The sequence below is a fragment of the Erithacus rubecula genome (genome assembly GCF_903797595.1).
Source record: "Erithacus rubecula genome assembly, chromosome: Z".
NCBI lineage: Eukaryota > Metazoa > Chordata > Aves > Passeriformes > Muscicapidae > Erithacus > Erithacus rubecula.
Window position 1 is genome coordinate 8,757,245 of NC_136661.1, and position 20,908 is coordinate 8,778,152.

General features: G+C 39.3%; 1 protein-coding gene across 12 annotated transcripts in view; it reads left to right on the top strand.

Moving 5' to 3' along the window:
* Window positions 1-346: 346 nt before the first annotated feature.
* The window catches only part of ARHGEF28 (Rho guanine nucleotide exchange factor 28), a 109,284-nt gene continuing 88,722 nt past the window's right edge, over window positions 347-20,908 (top strand). For 9 of the 12 annotated variants that reach the window (XM_079329969.1, XM_079329979.1, XM_079329977.1 and 6 more), the window contains exons 1-3: window positions 347-386; window positions 15,050-15,197; window positions 16,961-17,251. In XM_079329969.1, the coding sequence (XP_079186095.1) occupies window positions 354-386; window positions 15,050-15,197; window positions 16,961-17,251 (472 nt within the window). In that variant the 5' untranslated portion in view covers window positions 347-353. Of the gene's footprint in view, window positions 387-14,557; window positions 14,661-14,867; window positions 14,956-15,049; window positions 15,198-16,960; window positions 17,252-20,908 lie in introns of those variants that run through there. The other 3 variants (XM_079329970.1, XM_079329971.1, XM_079329972.1) reach the window with 3 other exon arrangements.

The window sequence follows — 20,908 nt, forward strand, 5'->3', positions numbered from 1 at the left end:
ACTACTTAACTGGCTGCAGCTAGGAGTGCCTCAGCAGCTGGGCTCAGCCTGACCAGTTTTGTTCACTGTTTCTATTATTTGAAATGCATGCAACATGCTACCTAATACCAGCCATCTCTCCTCCAGCCTTGTATATTTGCATAGGCATCATTACACCAGTGTTTTCTCATTCTGGGGAGATTTGGGGCAGCTGGATAGTTGATAAACACAATATTCTTCCTTCCCCCTCCCTGCTCCATTTGTTCTGGAAGATGTTGACCTAGTTTGCAGACACGAATTCCACATTATATCAATGCCCCATGATGGGTGTGTAATAATTCCACTGGTTTATTCTGTTTCTAGATGCTGTGACAATGGAGTTAAGCTGCTCTGAAGTGCCTCTTTATGTAAGTCCTACAACACTAGGCTTCTGCCTGGGGAGTTTCTTTCTTTTGGGTAACAGCTCATTCAAAAGCATGGTGAATGAAACTAAAAACCATTATCTGGTTTTCTGAGACTGGAGGCTGTTGAATGTTACTGTCTGATGAGGGATATGTGCATGTGATAGTTTTCAGTAGTGCAACTCAGCTCTCTGAAGGAAGTTTCGAATTATTTCCCCTTTGTGATTATTATTTTGTTATATTCAGAATTCTCAATTGCAATTTTCAAAAGGACCTTTCCTGACTGTGAAGAGACATCTCTCATTTGCTTTCCCACAATTTTTTATTTTTTGCTTACAAAACTACTGTTCTCTCAGTTTCCACAAAGCAAGAAATTTTGTGTTATATTAAAAAAAAAAGTTGAAATTTGTAATCAAATGTTTTTTTTTTTCTGCAAAACCTGAAATAATTGCTTAAAATAGTTGAACTCCAAAATAAAAAACAAGCAGTAACATGAATGAAGTCATACATTAGATAAAGGTAATTTATTTTGTGCCTTCAAGAGAATGTGATTGTGAGTATTAAAACATGGGAACTCTGGTAGTTACTATCAAAAAAACCCATACATGTGTTTTTTATATCTATTCTGCTTTCCGTGAGGGTAGCAGGGGTGCATGGATGATGCCTAGGGGCAAAATGGGAGAACACGGAATGATTTTCAAAAGGGTGGTAAAAGATGGAACAAAGACAGAAACAAAACAATTGTCTGCTTATTGTCATGAGATGGGGATGGAAATGCAGGAATACAAATAATCTGTATCCTGAAGTATTGAAGGAGCATAGGATTGGTAATGCACCAGCATAATTTTTCATTGTATTTGTCAACTTCAGAGTTGAAACCTCAGGCTTGCAAAAATTAGATGCAGTGTCTTTGAAAGCATCAGCAGAAAAATATTTTTGAGGCCTGCTCATGTGTGCCGTTTATTGTGTGGTGCAAGGTTTAAAAATAAATTTTTACATGAAAAGTAACTGGGGACATGGTGATGCCTGATCTGATACCTGATCTTCCCATAATAAGGTAACTGACCACTTTGCACAGGGTGCAGTGGTTTTAATTCAGGTTGTTGAAAATAAAACATTTGATCCTGGCTCACAGGAAATTCTTAAGGAAGATAAAGAAGAGGAAGACTGATATAAAGAGATGAAAATATATGGATACTGCAAGAATTGTTAGGGTAAAGAAAAAGATATTACAAATGATAGTTCTTAATTGTCATACTTAGGGCTCCTTTAGTATTTTAATTATAATCCTGTGAATCAGATGTAGGCTTTCAAAATACATGTAAATTTGTTGACATCATGGTTTTGGGAGATGCTTGCTGGCACGAACAAGAATTCTGTAATTATGTGGGAAGATTGAATTTTCCCACCTGTTATTTATGCCAGTAAAACAGAAAGAATGGTGCAAAACTGTGAATTTGGAGACTAATAATGACAGATCTCTTATGATCAAGGGACTCACTGGGTAAGCTTCAGAAGTGTATCAGTCACTTCTAGTGTGTTGGATGGGAGAATTGATTTTAGTTGAGAATATTCACCCCAAGTTTTGCCCAGCTGAGAATCTGTACTAGATCTAAGCTTTGCTTGGTTGTGATTCTGTGCTTTGGTAATTTTCCAATTGTGGTTTTCAGCCTCTCACCAACTCAAGTGGATAAATCCCAGAGAGGGCTCCTAATTTGCTAGAAACTCAGTGAGAGTAGTTTGGATTGTCATCAACTAATTTTCCTCTGGGGGCAGCAGATGGAGGTGGTGTCTTTCTTCTGGGCCCCCATTGTTCTAACATGCCTGAGGTTAGTGGAGGAACATGGACTACCATGTACTTGCAGTGGGAGCACCTGAGCTGAATTTCCCAGAACCTGGGATTGTAATCATTTTTCAACAGTCTCCTGTATTTATTTCTCTCTCTGTGTGTGTGAGAAAGGTGGAAAGTTTTCTTTCAACCCCCATCTGAAACTTGGAGAAATTTTACAAGACCTTATACTGATAATTTGAGGTTGATGTAGTTTTAATCTAATGAGTTAGTGCCTGAAAATGTTGTAGCTTCATGATTTTGCCCATCCCATATTCATAGTTGTATTGTTCATAATGTATGTATTGTTCATAATCTGAGTGTGTTTGTAGTGTGTATGGGAAGATCAAAGAGGTCTGTCCACCCTGAAAAAGTCCTTGTGTCAGGGCAGTTATTTTCTATTAGTTAGATCTAATTATTTAATCAGTTCTGGAAACTCCTTCCAGCTGCTTCTGCTTTATTTGTGTGAATTTGTTGCAAAACACAGTCAAACCAGCCTTTAAATTAAACATGTAAACCCTTTCTGATTATTCAGCTCCTTAGTTAGTTTTCATTAAGCAGTTCTCTGACTAGCTGAACTTGTCTAAATGCTGTTCCATCTCCATTGCCTGAATGCTGCTTTCATGTGCCATAAGCAGGGATAGAGAAAACATCTCTGGAAAACTGAGGGAACATGACAAATACATGCACTGCTGTGAATTTAAATATTTCTCTGATACATTCCAGTCCCTTCTAAAGGGCCACAGTGGAACTGCAGAATACCATGTTGTGGCAATTAAACACTGTACACATGCAAGTTCAAAGATGTGTCAGCATCAGTTCCAACACATTATTTTCCACAAGAAAAGTGACAGAGATCAAAAGGTAGGAAGTAATCTCCTCTTTCCAACCTCTATGAAAGCATAGTTTTTATTCATTGAGAGAGGGAGGAATCTTCTGTAGGCTGGGTCCAAAATTAGGATGCTTTTCACACTGTATGTAAACATGCTTAGCATATATAGCCACTGGATTTCACCCTCTGCTTCGCTGTAAGAATGCCTGTTCTGAGAGGATTGTATTTCATGTCAGATTATCTGACAGTAATTGCAGTTTTGTGCTTATAGTACACATTTTTAAAGATTATGTGCAGGGTACTTTGTTGACTCACTGTATGTGAGCAGCTGTTAACACAGCTGGAGGATGTGTTCCTACAGTGTGACTACTTCAAGCTGTCACTTCAGCAGGACTGAATTTCTTGGAAAATCTAAAATTGTATGTATATTCCTGTTGGTTTAGAGATGGCTGTTCTATTTTGTTACACAGAGGGAATTCTTTCCAAAAGCTTGAGGACCTTGCTGATTTAATGTAATTTTTTTGAAATATCATCTAAGAATACTTGATGCAATTACTTAGTTTTGAAAATGTGTTATTTAATACACTTCTTCTGTATTTAATTTTAGTGGCAGCAGAACATTAAAATGTAATTACAACATGCATCAATGCCATGATTTAAAAAATAAATGGTAATGAAACAGAAAATCAAATATTTGATGCACATTTCCTCAGTTAGTTTGAGGAGCTTGTTTCTGTCTTCTAGGCAGCAAATTACTGTTAATCACTCTATAAAATTACTCTTTATAACCAGTCTAGTTTTCAGGACTCGCTAGCCAAGAATAGACAGTTCAGAAATGTCTCTTCTTTCAATGCTAATAATGCATCATTTAAGTATATAGAACTTGAATGCAAGTAGCTTTTGCCCTCCTAAATTATGCTTTTCTAAAACTGATGCAAATAAAATTATATTTAGCCAATCCTCTCTGTAAGAAGAGCAGCAAGCTGAGTTTTTAATTTCATTGTGTACTAAAGACAATATATGGAATAAGACCTCATTATCTTCAGGCAGACACTGGCCTCGTAGATGAAAGAAAGACTATTCATGAAAGATGAAAGATAAAAGCAAACTATTTGATGAAGCTCTCTTCAGATATTAAAAAAAATTAATGTATAGCAGTTGTTCCTCCTATTGTAAGCAGCTTTTAGTGTGCTAAAATCTCCCTCATGAAAAATCACTCCTTCTTATTTAATGGTAGGCAACACTTTTTTGCTTGTTTTAGGGAAATGCTATTGATTACCAACTTTGATCTTCAACATTGGCAAAGAAATACCTTGCTGCACTGGGGCAAACATACTGTGGAAATAGTGAGCTCTTAAGAGCAGCAAATAAATGTTCTCAGAAGTTTGTAAATTATTCTCTGCTGGGTGCTACGAATGTTTCCCATGGGAACAGGAGAGACAAAAAAATGCTGAGCCACAGAGTATATCCCCACCATTTGTATGGAAACACTAAAGAGACCTCATCTCCCCAGGAGATGGTGCTGAAGGTTAAGTGTCTGTCTTTCCAAAGGAACTTTTGGATATTAATTCTCTAGGAAGAGGCAGAAACACAGTCTCCTGCCTTTGAGACTCAAGATCTCCTAGAAATTAAAACTTCCATCTGCTCTTGTGCTGCAAGGTGCTTACTGTTCTCAAAATGTACATTCCTAAGGTATCACATGCTCCTGTGTACAACCACTGGAGCTGGCTAAAAGTCCTCAAGGCCCTAATAATAATTACCTTCTGTTGTGTTCTCTTATACAAGGTCTCCCTCTTAAGGTGTCTCTGCTCAGATGTTTTTACTTGCAGACAGTTTTGTTTCTGCTGCTGTTACAGCTTCCTGGGTGAAGCACAGGTGCCAAGGAGAGACAGGTTCTTGATACTGATGTATGGAAATATTCGTACAGGGAGGTTTTGGAAGGTGTCTCTGTCTGGGTTGGGAAGGGCAGAGAGTGGGATGTGGCACCAGGCTGCTTGCAGCAGCAAGGTCTGAGGGCCTGGACACTCTCAGACTTTGGATAAGCTCTGTAATGGTATTTGCATGGGCTGGGTTTGCAAAATAACTAACACTGTTCCAGCATGTTTTTGTGTGATTTGAGTGGGCAGTGGCTGTGAGTCTTGGGTATTGATTGTCTCCCTTGTCAAGCTATTTGCCTTCCCAGCTCCTCCACGCTGCAGCTGATGTTTGAAGAGGGGTGGAAAGGGATAATTTTCTGTGGTTGGATACAGCCTTTTTATTTGCCACTCTTGCCAGGTATTTGGTTCCTTCAAACTAGCCCTTTGTGGAAAGAAGATGATTTCTGGCCTGTCTTGTTCATTCTGTGCTTTCACATTCTTTGCTCTTGCTGTGGGTCTGGCCATAATTCTGGGCCTATCTGTGTATTCCATGAGGCTGAAATGACTGCCTTACTTAGACTTCAAAACACAAAAAATGTAGATGTGTGTTGGCCTTTCAGCTAATGCACAGAGCTGTGTTGGCCTGATCCAGGTTGGGCTGCAGTCAGCAGTAATTTGTTGCTGTCTGCTCTGGGAGTCTCATCATGGGAAGCCTGAATGTGGATGAACAAAAATGTATGTACAGGCTGGCCTCTGGATGCAGGCTAGCTGCCAGAATGGGACTGAGAAAATGCACCTAAAAGATATGAAAGAAAAGAATGGGTGCTTCAAAGGGTATCCGTCAGCAGGGAGGTAATTTTGATCCACTGGTATATTATTTTTTCCCTCTCAGTCCTTAAATTGAGATCTTTATGGGCAGGAACTTTTTGCTTACATGATTTTGTGCAGTGTCTGCAGCAGTAGAGCCCTGCCATTATGTGGGACATGAGAATAATAACTAGCCTGATTTGTATATTTTAAATCATGTCAACTGAAAGAGATTACTCCTTTTCTTGTAGTCAGCAGTTTCATGTCAGAAGGGATGTTAATTTTCTTATTCCAGAAATTTCCTCGCCTACATTAACAGCTGATTATTAAGCTTTTTAATTCCTCTGTATTACTTTATGCATGAACATAAGTTGTTACATCCCTGACAGCAAAACACTGAATATTATTTTCAGTGACAGATGAGCGAGAACATTAATGCATGCTTTAGCACTGGGTTAAATATTTTTTTCTATTTCTTCTGCCTACTTCCCTTTCCCTTCTGATGAAAGCACTTCAGATATTTTTATTTCTATCCAGTGGTTCTAGAATTAAAAGGTACCCCATTAAATATTGGAAGCATCCAATATTTATTTATTTATTTATTTATTGTTTATTATTTACTATATGGGACTCTGAAAATTTTTTCCACCTTAGCTGTTGTCACAGTTTGATAACAAGCTAAACAGCTTTAAGATTGATGGTGACAAGGTAAGGAAAATAAAGTCAGTTTGATATAAAGTGCTGATTTGCTATAGACTTGCTCTGTGGTTCAGATTGTTAAAAACACTGGTAGATTAATTCTGCATGAACGGTCAGTTCCATGTCTATCTCTCATACTGCTGCTGACATAGAGCAGGCATGAAAAGCACAAAGCCAGCATAAGCTCTGTATCATATGCTCTCACTGATGCCTTAGGAATTCAGCTTTTATGTTTTTCATGCATTTGTAACCCTGCAATTCTTTAGTGTATAACTCTAAACTCCAAATAGAGTGTTGGCTACTGCTTTCCCATTTTGGTCAGACAAAACAACTCCTCTCTAAGCCTGGGTATCAAGAACATCTTACCATCTCAGGACCTGAGAAATGCACACAAAAGTGAGTTTGGGGGGAGAGCAAACTTGGGGTAAATGACTTCATTACCTGAAGCTGCAATTGGACCAAATGGACCAAACTTACAAAAATATGAAAACCTGTGACCCCTTGTTGATTTTGGGTGTAGCCCCTGCAGGGTCTTTGTCTGCCCTAAATGTAACTGAAGGCCCGTCAATAAATAGAACTGCTTTTTATTTCATTGATTTTGTCTGGCCTCTGTATTTAGGTAGCCCCTCAAGGCTAATTCAACAAAAATGAGATTGCGTTCCCATATCTGACTTGGGTCAGGTTAGTGTGGCTGGGAGCTGCTCATGGTGACATGGAAGTGGTGTTACTGCCAGCTGTATCTTAAATTGAGCAAAGGGCTGGTTGAGAGGATTAAGCAGACAAAATAGGACTGAGAAGGACTTTTTTTTTTTGTGGTAAGATAAGGCCTTAGAAAGCAAGAACCTGGAAAGCTTCTGGGCATTTTGCTTATGCACTGAATGGAAAGCATATGTCTAATACATGTTTCTTTTTAAAGTGGGAAATGTTAGAGGCAGCTGAGTATGCAGTAGCATAGAAACTTGCAGACATATATATGTCATCACATGTTACTTTGTTTCTTATTTTTAAAGGAATTTTTTTCCTATATTTTGGTTTTTTGTTTTTTTTTTAATTTAATTCTGTTGGATTCTAATTCCTTTTGCTGGAGGCAAATCTTGCAGTTATCAAAAAAACTGCTTGTTTTTCTGTCTGTGTCTCTGAAGAGACTGAGCTTTTGTTGAGGCTAATGAGGAGGCAGGAGGTGCAATTCATTTTGAGGCATCAGCTTTGGGTAAAAGCCAATGTATACAATTTCAGAAACTCCCACTACAGCAGATGTATTTCAGCTTGTCACTGAAGGGGGAATATTCCAATAACCTTGATTGAAAACCCACAAAGTTTAAGGATGGTCTCCCATTAAAACCCAACAACATAAAGCAATCCTGTATCTCTCTTCCCCTAATCAAGGCCAAGGACTTGTTAAGCAGTTAAAGAAGCACAAAGTTAAAGAAATACAAAAAAAGCACAAAGTATGCAGAAGATGTGAGAGGCCAGACAGGGATAGTTCAGGTGGGAGGAAGGTCACAGTGCTGTGTATTAGGGGGCTGTGAGAGCCATGTTTTCAAACAGGGTGGGGAAAACCATCTCTGAGGAGTAAACTTGGGTGGCTTTGATCCTGCTGGGAGGCAGGGGAGTGAGCTAGTTAATTTGTCAGTATCTCCTCCGTCCTTCTTTGCTTGGAATGTACTTTTATAATTTAGTTTGGATTTAACAAAATGCTTAATTTTTTTCTAGTTTATGTGGGCTACTTACTCAAAGAAGCTGTGGCTTCTACCAGTATTTGCTTCTTTAAAAAGGCATTGCATGTGAACCAAAGTGAGGAACTTTCTGCTTTTTCATATCAAAAGAGGGAAGCTTATATGTCTTCATTAGAAAATTTCTCTTTTAGTGCTTTTCTATTCAAGATAGTGCTGGGACCTTGCTAGAAGCATCCTTCAGATTTTATTTTGGTGGTCACTGAACACTTTGTTTTCACTTTTTTGGCAAGAACAGAGAACTGCCTCAGCTACCAGTCAGTGGACTTCCTGTGTGCAGTATTGCCTTAAGCACCGTGGGGGTGATGCTCCTTAGTGGAGGTGTCTGTGCAAATGAAGCCTTTGCATTTCTGAGAAACCTGCCACATGCTGAGGAAATACCTACAGGCAGTTGGTGCATGAAGCTGATGGGTTTGGAGAACCTGCTGTGGTGCATTTTCCACGTGTTGGCAGTGGTTCAGGGGGTGAAGGTCAGCCTTGTGCAAATGAGTGAGGGTCCCTGGGGGCTGGTGGAGTTCTGAAGCATGAATCAGCAGAGGACTGGTTCTTCTAGAAACAACTCTGTGTGCTTTCTTTTTTTATTTTTTTTTTTTTAGAAGTGTTTGTGTGGGCTTTTGGACAATATATATTAAATATAAAATTAAAAATTAAAATAAAATTAAATATAACTCTCAACAGATACCTTGTCCTCAAGTTTTTATGTGAAATTATGGTTATTGAATTTTTCTGGATATAAAAATAATAATCATACTCTTCCTCATCTACAAAGTTACTTCTTCCCTTAAGTTATTAAATGGGGGGGGAAAGCCATCCTATTTTTGTTTTGGATACTTTTAGCTGTACAGTTAGGAAGCTAATGCTTCTAGAGAAATGTTCAGCTTCTATCTCTTATTTTTTTGAGTTTGTAACTACTTTCCTTCCCTGTATGCAGTGTTGATTGTGTGTTGAATCCCACTGCATTCAATTCAGTTGGGGTGTGTGCTTTCTTTATCAAGTCCATAACTGCATTTACTGCAATCTGTAGACAAGATCTGTCTGGTGGACAGTATAAAAACATCACAGAACATTGGAAAGTCATGTTTATGACTTTTTTCTTGTTATTAATGATTTGAATATGATTGAATTGTGTTTATTTAGGACTTTCCTACTGCTAACATTTCTCTATTTTAGCATCTTTTGTGTAGAGGTGTTAACAGTTGCAGCAAGGTCATTAGAACCATATGGCTGCTACTGTTCTTTTCCAAGCACAAGTAAAATATAAATATTTTCTGAGGTGAGTCTTCTCAACAGTGAAAAAGTATTTCAGTGAAATTGTAGTGGCCAGTAGCAGCTGACATAGAGGAAAATATTCCTATTATTCCTGGTAATACTTGGGAATTTGCATTAACTTCAATATGTTGGCACTTGCTTTTTGGGAACAATTAAGCCATTGTTTTACCCCAGCACATACACATTTTTCTTGGAGCATATAATTACAAAGCTGGTATTTATTTGTCCTGTTACCTTTAGAGATGATACCCTTGAAAGCCCTGGGTAACACATCCACAATTCACATTCTCAATATATTATGCTGCGTGCATGGTTTGGTAAAGAAATTATTAGCTCACTTTAGAGTGTGTTATATTTATGGTAAAATGCTGCTGGGAAAGTAGATTTATCCAGGCTGTGTATGCAAGGATAGAGAGCAATTGTTGAAGCTAAGAATGGTGGCCTGGATCTGGAAGTCCTCTAGAGATCTTTTTGTGTTGCACCTGTTCTGCTGGGGCAGGTTCCTGGTGAGGAAGATGGTGGTTTTGACATGGAAGAAGTTTAGTTCAGGTTAATGGCCAGTCATTATACTGAGGCATGGAGTGTCCTGCAGCAGACTAGGGAGGAGGCACTGTGGAAGTGCCATGGTCAAGCCTTTAGCTCCTCCTGCTTGCCTGGATGCTGCCATGTTTCAGCTGTGAGGGATTGCTGCTCACATTTCCCTCTTCTCCTCACAAAGAGCCTGCCCAGGACATGGGGTTCAGGGGATCCTGCTGCTGTATGCCTGATAGGGTCAGCTCTCAGGTGACAAACCAAGGGAAAATGTGTGTCTGGAAAACTCTTTGGTGACACTGAAACAGTGCATAGACCTATAAATCTTGTCAAAACCACTAACCTTGCTAATGTCCTCCCTAGTGCCAGTGCTAGGACACTGCCACTGTTTTCCCCTGGTAATAAAAGGTAGGCTTTTCATTATGGATCCCAGAGAGGTAAAAATGAACACCTCCTCAGCCACAGGTTTAATGTGTTCAGAGTTGAGTCTGTCTTTCTTAAGGTTCCCTTAACTGCAATGTCTTCTCCCCAGTTCCCCTGTATGCTTTTCTGGCTTTTATTTCAAGGATTACAATGACAATTTTGGCTTTTGTTAAATCAATGTCAAAACTCCTCTTGGCTGCAATGGGCAGAGAGCTTCTCCCATATTCTTTTCCTTCTGTTTTCTGGTATCTTTTTGCACTCAAAGGTGTTGATGCAGCTGCCAGAAGTTCTCTGCTGTTACAGGCCTGTATGGTGTTTGAGAGGTCTCCAGTTTCCACGTGTTCCTCTGGTAGTTCTGTAGAGCTAAATATCTTCTTTAGCCCTGCACGTGTAAATCTAAGTAAGATAATGGCTGGTTGGTCTCACTAGGTGCCCTTTGACTTTAAAAATAGTTTTCTCTACAATCCATCAGAATCAGCACAGTGTGATCTTGAGGCAAAACCTTCCCCTGCATGTACCTGAGCAACAAGCTGTGGCCAGGGAATATGTTTACTTGCTGAGATGGCAAAGGGGCAAATCCTCCCCCTTGCTTTGAATAAGTGGGGAGTGAACCACCTGAGGCTCACATGGACCCTGAAGGCATGCTTAAGCATACCTACATGAAGAAATCAAGCTCTCTCTGTTACATTTTCCCAAATTTGGGAGGATACAGATAAACTTATTAAGGCGAGAAAAGAGTTGGCAGATGTGTTAGGCTGTTGTTAAAAGAATGAACCTGTGAAAATAGTGTTAAAGACATCTAGCAACTGGGTTGTCAAGAATTTGGCCCTTCTGGATCCATACTCTCACAGCTGCCTTGTATCCAGTGTATTTGGTCACTTTTCCAAAGATGAGGCATCAGTGTGACTTACCTGCTTTGGTTTTTGATATCTAGAGGATAAACTTAAATTTTATATTTAGAAATTTACAAGAAACAATTGGGATGTGTTTCCAGTTTCAGTGCTGAAACAACCTCAGTCCAAACATCATTCTGTAGAACAGTGTTCTCATTTCAGGTGATATATTGTATATATGTGTATATTGTAAAGATTTTGCTCTTTCATACTGATATATGAATTATGGTATAGGAATTAAGCCAAATGGTAGGGCTTAATTACTTATTTTTAAATGCCAGTTGCTGCAGCTTTAGTTTCCTGTTGCTTTAGTAGTAAGTCAGTGTCAGAGTTTTTTTGCAGGCTTGAGAAGGTGCTTTGGCCATGTCTTGCAGAATGGGTTGTGAAGTAGTGGGGAAGCCCTTCTCTCACATGTGGTGAGAGTGATGCTGTGAAAATGATTTTTGTAAGTGTGGATTTCCCATGAAACCCCTGGAAAAGTGTTTCACTGTTTTTTATGTAAACCATTTAATTGCTGCAATAGTGAAATGAATATGCTTTGATTGAAAACTTGGATTGAGCACTCTAGCTCTGCCAAGAAGCGCTGCTTTTACAAAAGAGGTGCCATCTCCCAAGAAAGTCCAGGAAAGCCAGGGAGAGGAATGTTACATTTGTCTTTACAAACAAATTGTAAATCTGTTGGTAGGTAAAGTTAGCACCTAAAGATGAAAGAAACAATGGGAGGGATTACACTGATTGATGAATGGAAAAAGAGATTTGCCTTTACAAACAAACTGTAGGTTTGCTGGTAAATAAAATTGGGTAACAGAAGATGAAAGAAGCAACGGGGAGGGGGAAAACTGAATTCTACAAGAATTAAAAATTAAAAGGGAGGGTTATACATCAGAGGGGAATGTCAGGTGTCCGGCGTTCTGGGAAGTCTGTGCCTCTTGAGTACCTGAGCCAATGGGGAAAGAGAGAGGGAAAAAGCGGCCGGAAAATTAGGATAAAAAGGGAGGCTGCGCCCTCCAAAAATTCGAGAGATCCCAGGGGAATGCTCCATGGCCTCTCCCTTTATTCGAATAAAGCAAAAAGGACTCCTCTGTCTCCTTTTTGGACATAAACCTCTGGTGTTTGTGGGTTAATTTCCCTTACACCAGGAAGCAGACAGGTATTTCTTTGGTGGAGGACTAAATTACTGCATCTCATTGCAAGATCCAACCCACTTCCCTCTTGCTTTTGTGCCTTGCTAGGAAAGGAGGAGGAATATGGGACCTGGAATTGCTCCCACTCCTGTGTTTCTGAGTTGATTTGTCTGTGGTGGAAAGAAAGATCTGTTCAGGTAGTTCCTGCTGCAGCCTGCTGCTGGGGCTGGACCAATCTTGCCTGAGGGATGCAGGGTATAAATACTTTTTCAGGGATTTGGTATAAAACTTGAGTTACTTTCTCAAAGTATTTTTCTGTGTGAGAGTGTAGTAGAATAGACTGCAAGTGGTCTTTGTAGGGAAAAAAAATGATTAAATAGGTTCTGTAATATGTTTGGATTCGCAGAGACAATTTGAAAGTAAACTGATACATGTGTTAGTAGCAGCAGCAGCAAGAAGAAATATGTTTCAATGGAGCAACATGAAACAAAAATTTCTGAAGGCAGGATAGAAAGTGCTGGAGATGATAGGAGCTTGCATGAAATACCTGTTTCTGATGCCAGGTGGGATAACTGTACAGTATAAAAAATAATATTCCATTATTACTTTCTGTGTTATCTCCGAATCATCTACTGCAATACAGGGTTTAATGCTCTTTCTGGATCGTTTGAGATTTTCCAGTTGAATAACTTAATTGTTTGGCCAGATAAAAGCTAGCTGCCAATTTGCCTTCCTTTTGTAAAATCTTGGCCTAAATGACCATGACTTTCATTTTCTGGTGTGTTTTAAGGAGTGAGCTGTATAAAACTTTTTTTCATTAGGTACACATGAGCATTCCACTGTCTTTTTCCCTCTAGACAAGGACTTGTGAAATTCTGTCTCATGCTTATACCTTATGTAATGCAATTAGTTTAATATGTTTCTCTGTCCTTAGTGAACCCAAGTTAACATTTTTTAGAAAGGAGCAGTATGGTTACAGTTTTGCTTGAATTTTTCCCCCCAACAGAGTGAGAAAAGTTTCCACAGAATAGATCCCTTGTTTTGCATAGTTAGGGCAAAGAAAACGTGAAAGATGTGTGGCTACATATTCTCTCTGACTCAGGAGTCCAGAGGGCATAGAAATGGTTTGGGAGTTGTGGCCCATGTGGAAGAAATTGTGCTGTGCTCCTGTGCACCAGGCAGCTGCCAGCTAAGAACTCACTGGAGCAGACTGTGAGGGATCTTCAGACACTTACCTGTTCCTATCTCCCCAGAACAGCCATCCACATTATTACTCAGCAGACCAAAAAGGGTTTTTCACAACTACAGTAAATGTTTTTTTTTTTTTAAAGTTTGTAACAGTAGAAACAGCAACTGCTATAATAATGATAATAATAATGATAATAATGATGATAATAATACATATTGCTTATAGTAGTGCAAAACCCAAAGAGAAATAGGAGAAAACATTTTGCAGCTATAGTAACACTGCAGGCCACTAAAAAGAGGGGTGTTGTCAGTGTTTGAGGATGACAGACGTGTTTGCTCCTGAATGTTGTTTGCATCTGTTCTTATGGGAACAGTCCTATCTGAGGAAGATTTTGTGCTTGAAACCAGCCTTTGCCTCTTCACCCTAGTTCATTAGATCGGTCTGCACTGAAGAGGAAAACACATGCAGAATTTGCATTGTTACAAATGATGAGAAAGATGTCCTTGGGGACGGCAGGCCGGGATGTGATGTTGTTGTGGGTGGCAGGAGTCACACTGCAGTGAAGTGTTTGGCTTATAATGAACAGGGTAAGGACAGTCAGAGGCTTAAGTGTGGATTTCAGCCACAGAATTATTTGTGCTACTGTGCTGTGCTTTGTTTTTTACAAGACTTGTTTATGGAGCTGGTGGAGTCAGTGTTGTGGTGACTGTTTTGAAGAGAACAGGGCAGCCATCTTTGGGAATATGGCCCAGATATTTTTCTGTAGCATGTTTTCTGCCAGATGTTGGGGCAATTCTGCCTTATTTAGAATAACTGTGTCAGTCAGGAACTGTGCTGAGGCACACTGTCCTCCTCCTCAAGGAAATGCAGCTTGATCTAAATTTCCTCCCTCAGATTTGTCAGACATTTGTTATTGTTTGCTGCTTCTTAGATCCCTTTCCTGCTCTTTTTTGAAGCTATTGTATGACAGGTTTTTCTTGGCTGGTTGCTTTCTATTTAGTATAAAGAAACCCACAGATAGATACCTGGGAGCTAGCGTTCTTTGAAACCATTCATAGAATTGCATTGGTGCTTCATTTTGAAAACTAAGTGAAAGGTAATTTAAACCACTTCTGATTTTTTTTTTTTTTATAACAGAACTTGCTTTTGTAAATAACAAAATATTTGTGTTCAGGTTATTCTGATGCATTTTAAAGAAAAAGACAGTTTTATTATAAAAAGCCAGTGTGTGGGGTAGATGAAAGGATTTACTTGAAGTACATGATTTAAAACACATTTTTAAAAATCAGCTTTGCTTTTGCAGGCATAAAAACAATGTAATTTTCTAAGGGGAAGTAGGAAACTGAAGATTTGTCATTGTATCAGAGCCTCTGTGAAGCAGAGTTATAAAGGTTACCATGAACTCAGACCTGAATTATAGGTCAGGGGGTTTATTGAAGGTGAGAAAGTCATTGGATGTTTCAGAATGCACTTTTCATTTTTCAGGGACAGGTGACTATACATGCAAAATTTGACAAAGACATTTATCTCCCAGAGGATGCTGAGTTTTACTTTGTTTATGATGGATCCCTGAAGAGACACATAATGTTTGCTGAGCGAGTTAGTGACAACAGCCTTCAGTCCACAGCTCCAGGTGAGCCTTAGTTCATATTTATATTTTTCCACTCTTTGCTCTACCCCAACCCCATTTTAAAGCTGGGCATGGCTGGACAGTTTAATCTAACAGTTTTATGTCACTGTAATGGAGAAAATGCAGGGATTTAAATTATGGCCTTTAGGATGCAGCCTTAGATGATCCTGCCTTTCATAGCAATCCATGCCAACACAGTATCAAATTAAACTTCACTGGACTTGCACCACTGGGGGTGCAGTCTTCAGGGATGCCATGATTTTAAATGTGACTTGACCCCACGCCACAAATGTTTGCCTCTGGCAATCCTAGCACCTGCAAAAGTGCTGTTTTTCCTGAGCCCTCCCGTTGGTGCAGCTGCCAGCCTGGCTTGCAGGACCCTCCTGCCTGTGATGCTCAGAGCTCTGCTGGAGCTGCACGTGGGACAGAAGTGCCTGGAAACTGTTCCAGGGTGCTCACTGCACACAAGGCACATATGTGCTGCCTCCCAGCTGGCTGTCTGCCTGGGGCTAGTCTCCCTCATGGGTGTAACATAAACCCTGCTTGTCACCTTTGTGTGCTTTGTGACCTTTCCATTTCTGTGAGTAGGAGGCTGTAAGACATGGTGTACCTGTGCAATAGGATCTCCTTGTTTTCTCTATTGTTCTAAAGGGGATTTAGATTGAAAATAAGTGCAGAGCATGAAAAAGAGAAGTTCATTGCTGTTACATAGGGGATCCTTTGAACCTGTAAATGCTAAATAATTGTCTTGGATAACAGCTGGAGAAAATGTAATGCTAGGCTTGTTCCAAGTTGTTTTTAATTTTTTTTTAAGATGCTAACGTATTCTATAACACTGTTAAATGGTTGCTTCTGAGGTAATAACAAAATCAGAAGGCTACAAGCATCATTTAATCATGACAAAAGCCATGAAAATAAAATGTGAGGTTAAATTATTATTCCTGCTGATGCTAGTGCTATTTTATGGTAGCCAAATTGCACACAAGGGAAGACAGAGCACTTTAAAAACAATTACAGTTCAGGTAAGTACATGCTTACTTCTGCAGTTACTAGATTGCACATGCATTTGTAGTTTTTAGGAGTACATTTGAAAATTTAAACTTGTACACTTAGTACACCATGGTTAACTCTCCAGTGAGAGGTACAGCTTGCACCTCTTTTAGGGATCTCATTTTAGGCATCCACCCTCCTTAAATGTCAAAGGAGTAGGAGGGAAAGACAAAGTACTGAAGAGGTTAAAGGGACAAACTCCCTTGGAACTTTGAGGGTCCCAGCTATAAGTTACAGAATTGATACAACATTTAATCAAGTTTGCCGAGATCCTGAAGAGTGCCTTATTTAAAAGCTTCTGGGTTTTGGCCTGGGAAAATAAAAAATCAGTTTAAATGAATTGATGTATTATTCAGAATTCATTTTTCAGGCCAGAACCCCACTCTTTTAATGAGCATCTAATTCTTCTTAATACTTACCCAAGAATCTTCAATTCTTTCCACTGTGGTTAAAGAGCTCTCACCTAAAAAGATGGGTTCTAGCATTAATCTAGTTGGTATAACTGGGAGGACTGTCAGTTCAAGTCTAGTTAAATCCAAGTTCATCAGTATAAATGCTTGGTGAATATCCTAAGACAAATAAATGTAATGAAAGGGAAGAATAAAATAATTCTGGATGAGCAGCCACAGCTCTTAGAGGTGGATGAGAATGGAAAATAACTAATGTATTTTCTGAACATAGATGATGTTAGTGATTAATTTACATTATAATTACAGGCCATGGATACCAAGAAGCAGTTTCTGTGTCTGTGTTAATGTACATGGTGGGTTTCTCACCTGTGGTCCTTGGCAGCTGTCCCATCACTTACAGAGAGAATCTCTCCTGCAAGTTGTCTCGCTTTCTGGTCGATCACACAGAATGTGTCACCACCACTAGTCACAAGCAGCTGCTGGATAAGTTTGGGCTAAGGATGAAAGATCTGCAATCACTGGATAATGACTTGATGATGGCTGCTGCTTATGAAAAGTTGCCTTCAACCTGGAACATCCTTGGAAGCTGCCCAGCAGGTGGTAGAGTTTTATTTGAAGCTAGAAAGCTTTTAACAATGGTTTGGCTCACAGTTCAGAGCTGAATATTTCACTGTTTTGTCCATTTTCTCTACTCTTGTGCTTTATTTTGTGGCTAATATGAAAAAAATTTCAAGTGTGAGAGGCCTAATCAGAGATTTGGTTTGTGTCTAGAGAGTTAAAAAGGATAATGATGGTTATTATAACTCTGTCTCCTTTTTCTGTCTTGATTCACTGTGAATGCAGTTCTTTATTTGTAAATAGAGCTGTCTGTTTCAAAAAGAGCAAGAACTGTACCATGAAGTCTTGCAGTCATAATTCTAACCAAGTTAGATATTTTATCTTGGAAGAAAAAAATAGTAGTGTAGTCAGAGAAGAGGATGTTACTATAGGCATTCTGATGTGCAGAGAACATAATTTTTGGCATTGTTCTGTCAGTGTTTATCCTTCATTTATGACTATGGTAATTCCTTGGGGAAAAAAAAAAACAATTAAACAAGTTTGTAAGTGGCTTTTTTTGATTGTAGAAGAAGTGGCATGAAAATACGTTTGAAACTTAAATTAGGGTAAGCTACAGAAAAACTTCATAACAAAAAAAAACCAGGTGAGATTTTCCTAATTTCAGATTTCATTGCAAAAAAAGCTGTAGTTAGAGTTTGCTGAAGAGTATATATTTTTTGCAGAGTCAGTTGATTTATAGCAGAGGATGGAAACTGTGTTATACTGGATAGCTTCACATGTTTTTCATTGGAAATTTGGTAGTTTTGGCTGTTTTCCTTTCAGTACTTTCTGAAAGTCAGATGAGAGGCAGTTTCCATGTGAGCCAAACTCACATGGAAAAAAGTGATGCATCCAAACTCTTGGGAAATAAAAGCACATCAGTTAAGCTCATTTCTTTGGTAAGGCCTTTTTTCACATCTTATATATTTCTAATTCTTAATGACAGAAAACTTAAAATCCGAAGGATGTTTTTTGTCTGTCTGTTGTAAACAACCCCTTTAACAGATGTAAAAACAAATACCAAGTCTCATTCAAATATTGGCTAGACAAGAGAGAAAAAAGAAGCTGTTACTAATTTCATTTTGATGTGGAGTAAATATTTGTTCAACTCCTTGAAAACTATTGGGTTTTAGCAGTGAGTACCTTGTATCTAAGCCTGAAGAAATCAGCTGTAGTTTTATTCACAGGCTTATTTACACTTTTCACCACCTGAAACCCAACCTAGAAGCATCAGCAGGATTCCAGAGGTGCTGAGAGATGTTTGGGCATAGCCAGCTGGGTATCTGCTTGCTTGAAAGGTGGGGAAAGGTTATCCTAGGTGTGTTGTAGGTCCAGGGAGTCAGAGATCATCTTAGCTGGTATCAGAGTAAGCTCTGCCAGTGCAACTGCTGTCCAGATTTTCGGTAGTGCTCATTGTTAATTTTCAGGTGTACTGCAATGTTTATACAGAAAAAAGGGCATTCTGCCCTTGCAAGACTTTTATAGATCTTGTATTTTTTTCTATGTCTTTTTCATACCTTTTTTCACTTTTCAGATTAAATAACTATACATAAACAAAATGTCAGTGCAGCCAAAATGCTGGGGAGTGTGCCCCCATTGCCATACAGAGTCTGTGTGAACATTAGAAGAGTTAGACAAGGCTGTCTTCAGCACACTGTGATGGGGTTGCCTCATGGGCACTGTAGCACTTCAAGATGTGACATCTCCTTTTGTACAACAGATGCTGCCCTTAAACGAAGGCAGGGCCTTTTGTCTGGTTTCTGAATAAACAAAACAAATTCCTGGGACCTGGTAGCAATGCTGATTTACAGTGGGATCTGTCAGTGCACTCCTGCTTGGGCAGTGCTTGGGGCCACCCTCGATGGGGACTCCTGAAAGCTTTCTGGACAGCTTTTCCTTCAGCTCAAGGGAGGCTAGAATTTTCCTTTCTCTTGAGGTCCAGGCTTGGCTGGGCCTGATATCTATTTTGCTGTCCTCTAGGCAGTCTGTATAATTTTTCTTTAACTTCTGTATCCCTTCTCTTTCCTTTCTGAAAGTATAATTTTGATCCTCTCCTGACTCTGAGAAGAGCTGACTGGAGTTGCCTCCTCGTGCTGTCCCCATTGCTGTGTTTTTATCCCCAAAGCCAGGAGAGCCAAGCAAAGCTGAGGGTTAGCTGTGGCTGAGGGATGGCGTGGAGGGGAAGGAGAGGGAGGGACGAGGGGATGGACTGAGACAGGAGAGCTTCAGATCTCTCAGCACGTGAAAGTCCTTCAGCTGTGAGGTGATCAAGGGCTATCCCTGTAGTTTTCTACATGCTCTAAAAGATCAAAATGGGGGAGAAACAGGATCTAGAAATTTATGAGTATTTAGAAGTAGTATGAGAATCTCTTTCCCTACCTGCTGTCCCTACAACTCCTTGTATCAAAGATTGGAGGTGATTGGACATTTGACATTGTCACGATGCTCTTTTTAATATGAATGTTACAAAAGATGTGGGTGCTATCCATCCATCACTACTCAGGACTTTATGCTTTTGTAATTCTGAATTTTCAGAGCTGCAGGGATATTTTTGTTGGAAAAAAATGCTTTTGAGTGGCTATTGCACCATCTGGTGTTTTTGACCTAATTAATTTTTATGAGGATTTAGAAATGTAGGGGTTGAAAGGTAGAAGAATGCATTTCTTCTGTGAAGAAAATTTCATAGATGTTTTGGAATTAAAGAAAAAAAATTTGTATTTCTTTTATAAGGTATAAGAAGGATTGGATAAAGAGAGCCAAGAGATTGTCTAGGGAGCATTGCAAATAGCTCAGGAATTTAGTGCAGTTGAACATGTCAGGAGTTATTTGCCACATTATAGGAAGCTCCACAAAAGAAACATGAAAGCACAGGATCCTTTTGGTAATCCTCACTTGTAATAGATGCCTGTGTGACAGCTGTGACAGGAGCTACTCACTCCCAGAGAGTGGTGAGATGCTGAGATCAGCATCTTGAGCTAGAGAAAACTGGGGACTCAATAAAGGTGCTATGCTTGGACTTTGATTTGTTGGTGTGTTTCAGGAAAGGGGAAGGATGGGTAGAGAGGAAGGAGAGGGAGAATCTGATTTTCTTGTTGCATTTTGATAAAGGATATTTTCCTTCTGAACCAGATTTTTCAATTTATGGAAACAATCAGTATTAAATAATAAGCTAAATAAATTGTTAATGTTGTCTGAAAAAAAGGAGAATTTTCCCACAGTATTTTTGTTTACCTCAAAAAGGAAAAAATAAATAAAAGGGAAAATGCCAAGGAGGAAGGGAGGAAGGAAAGACTGAAAAAAAAAGAAAAGAGAGAAAGAAAAATTAATCTGAATGAGAAAAATGCTTCCAAATAACTCTGTTTCTTAACACCATCAGGTTATGGCAGCCTTCTAGTACTGGCAGTCCCAAGAACCATCAGACATATGTTCAGCATCTTCCCTGCAGCTTTTTTATCCTCGACACACACAGATTTCTCAGCTGGTGAATGGGAGCACAGGAGAGCACTTTACAAGTAGTGCACTTTATGGACAAGAGGCTGAAGGCATCTCAGTTTCTGGCTGTTTTAGGGGTGCTGCCAAGAGAGTGAATTCATGTTGTCTGGGTTACTTAACTGTGCTGCTAAACAAAGAAGAACAGTTGCTGCCAGCTTTGCTGCC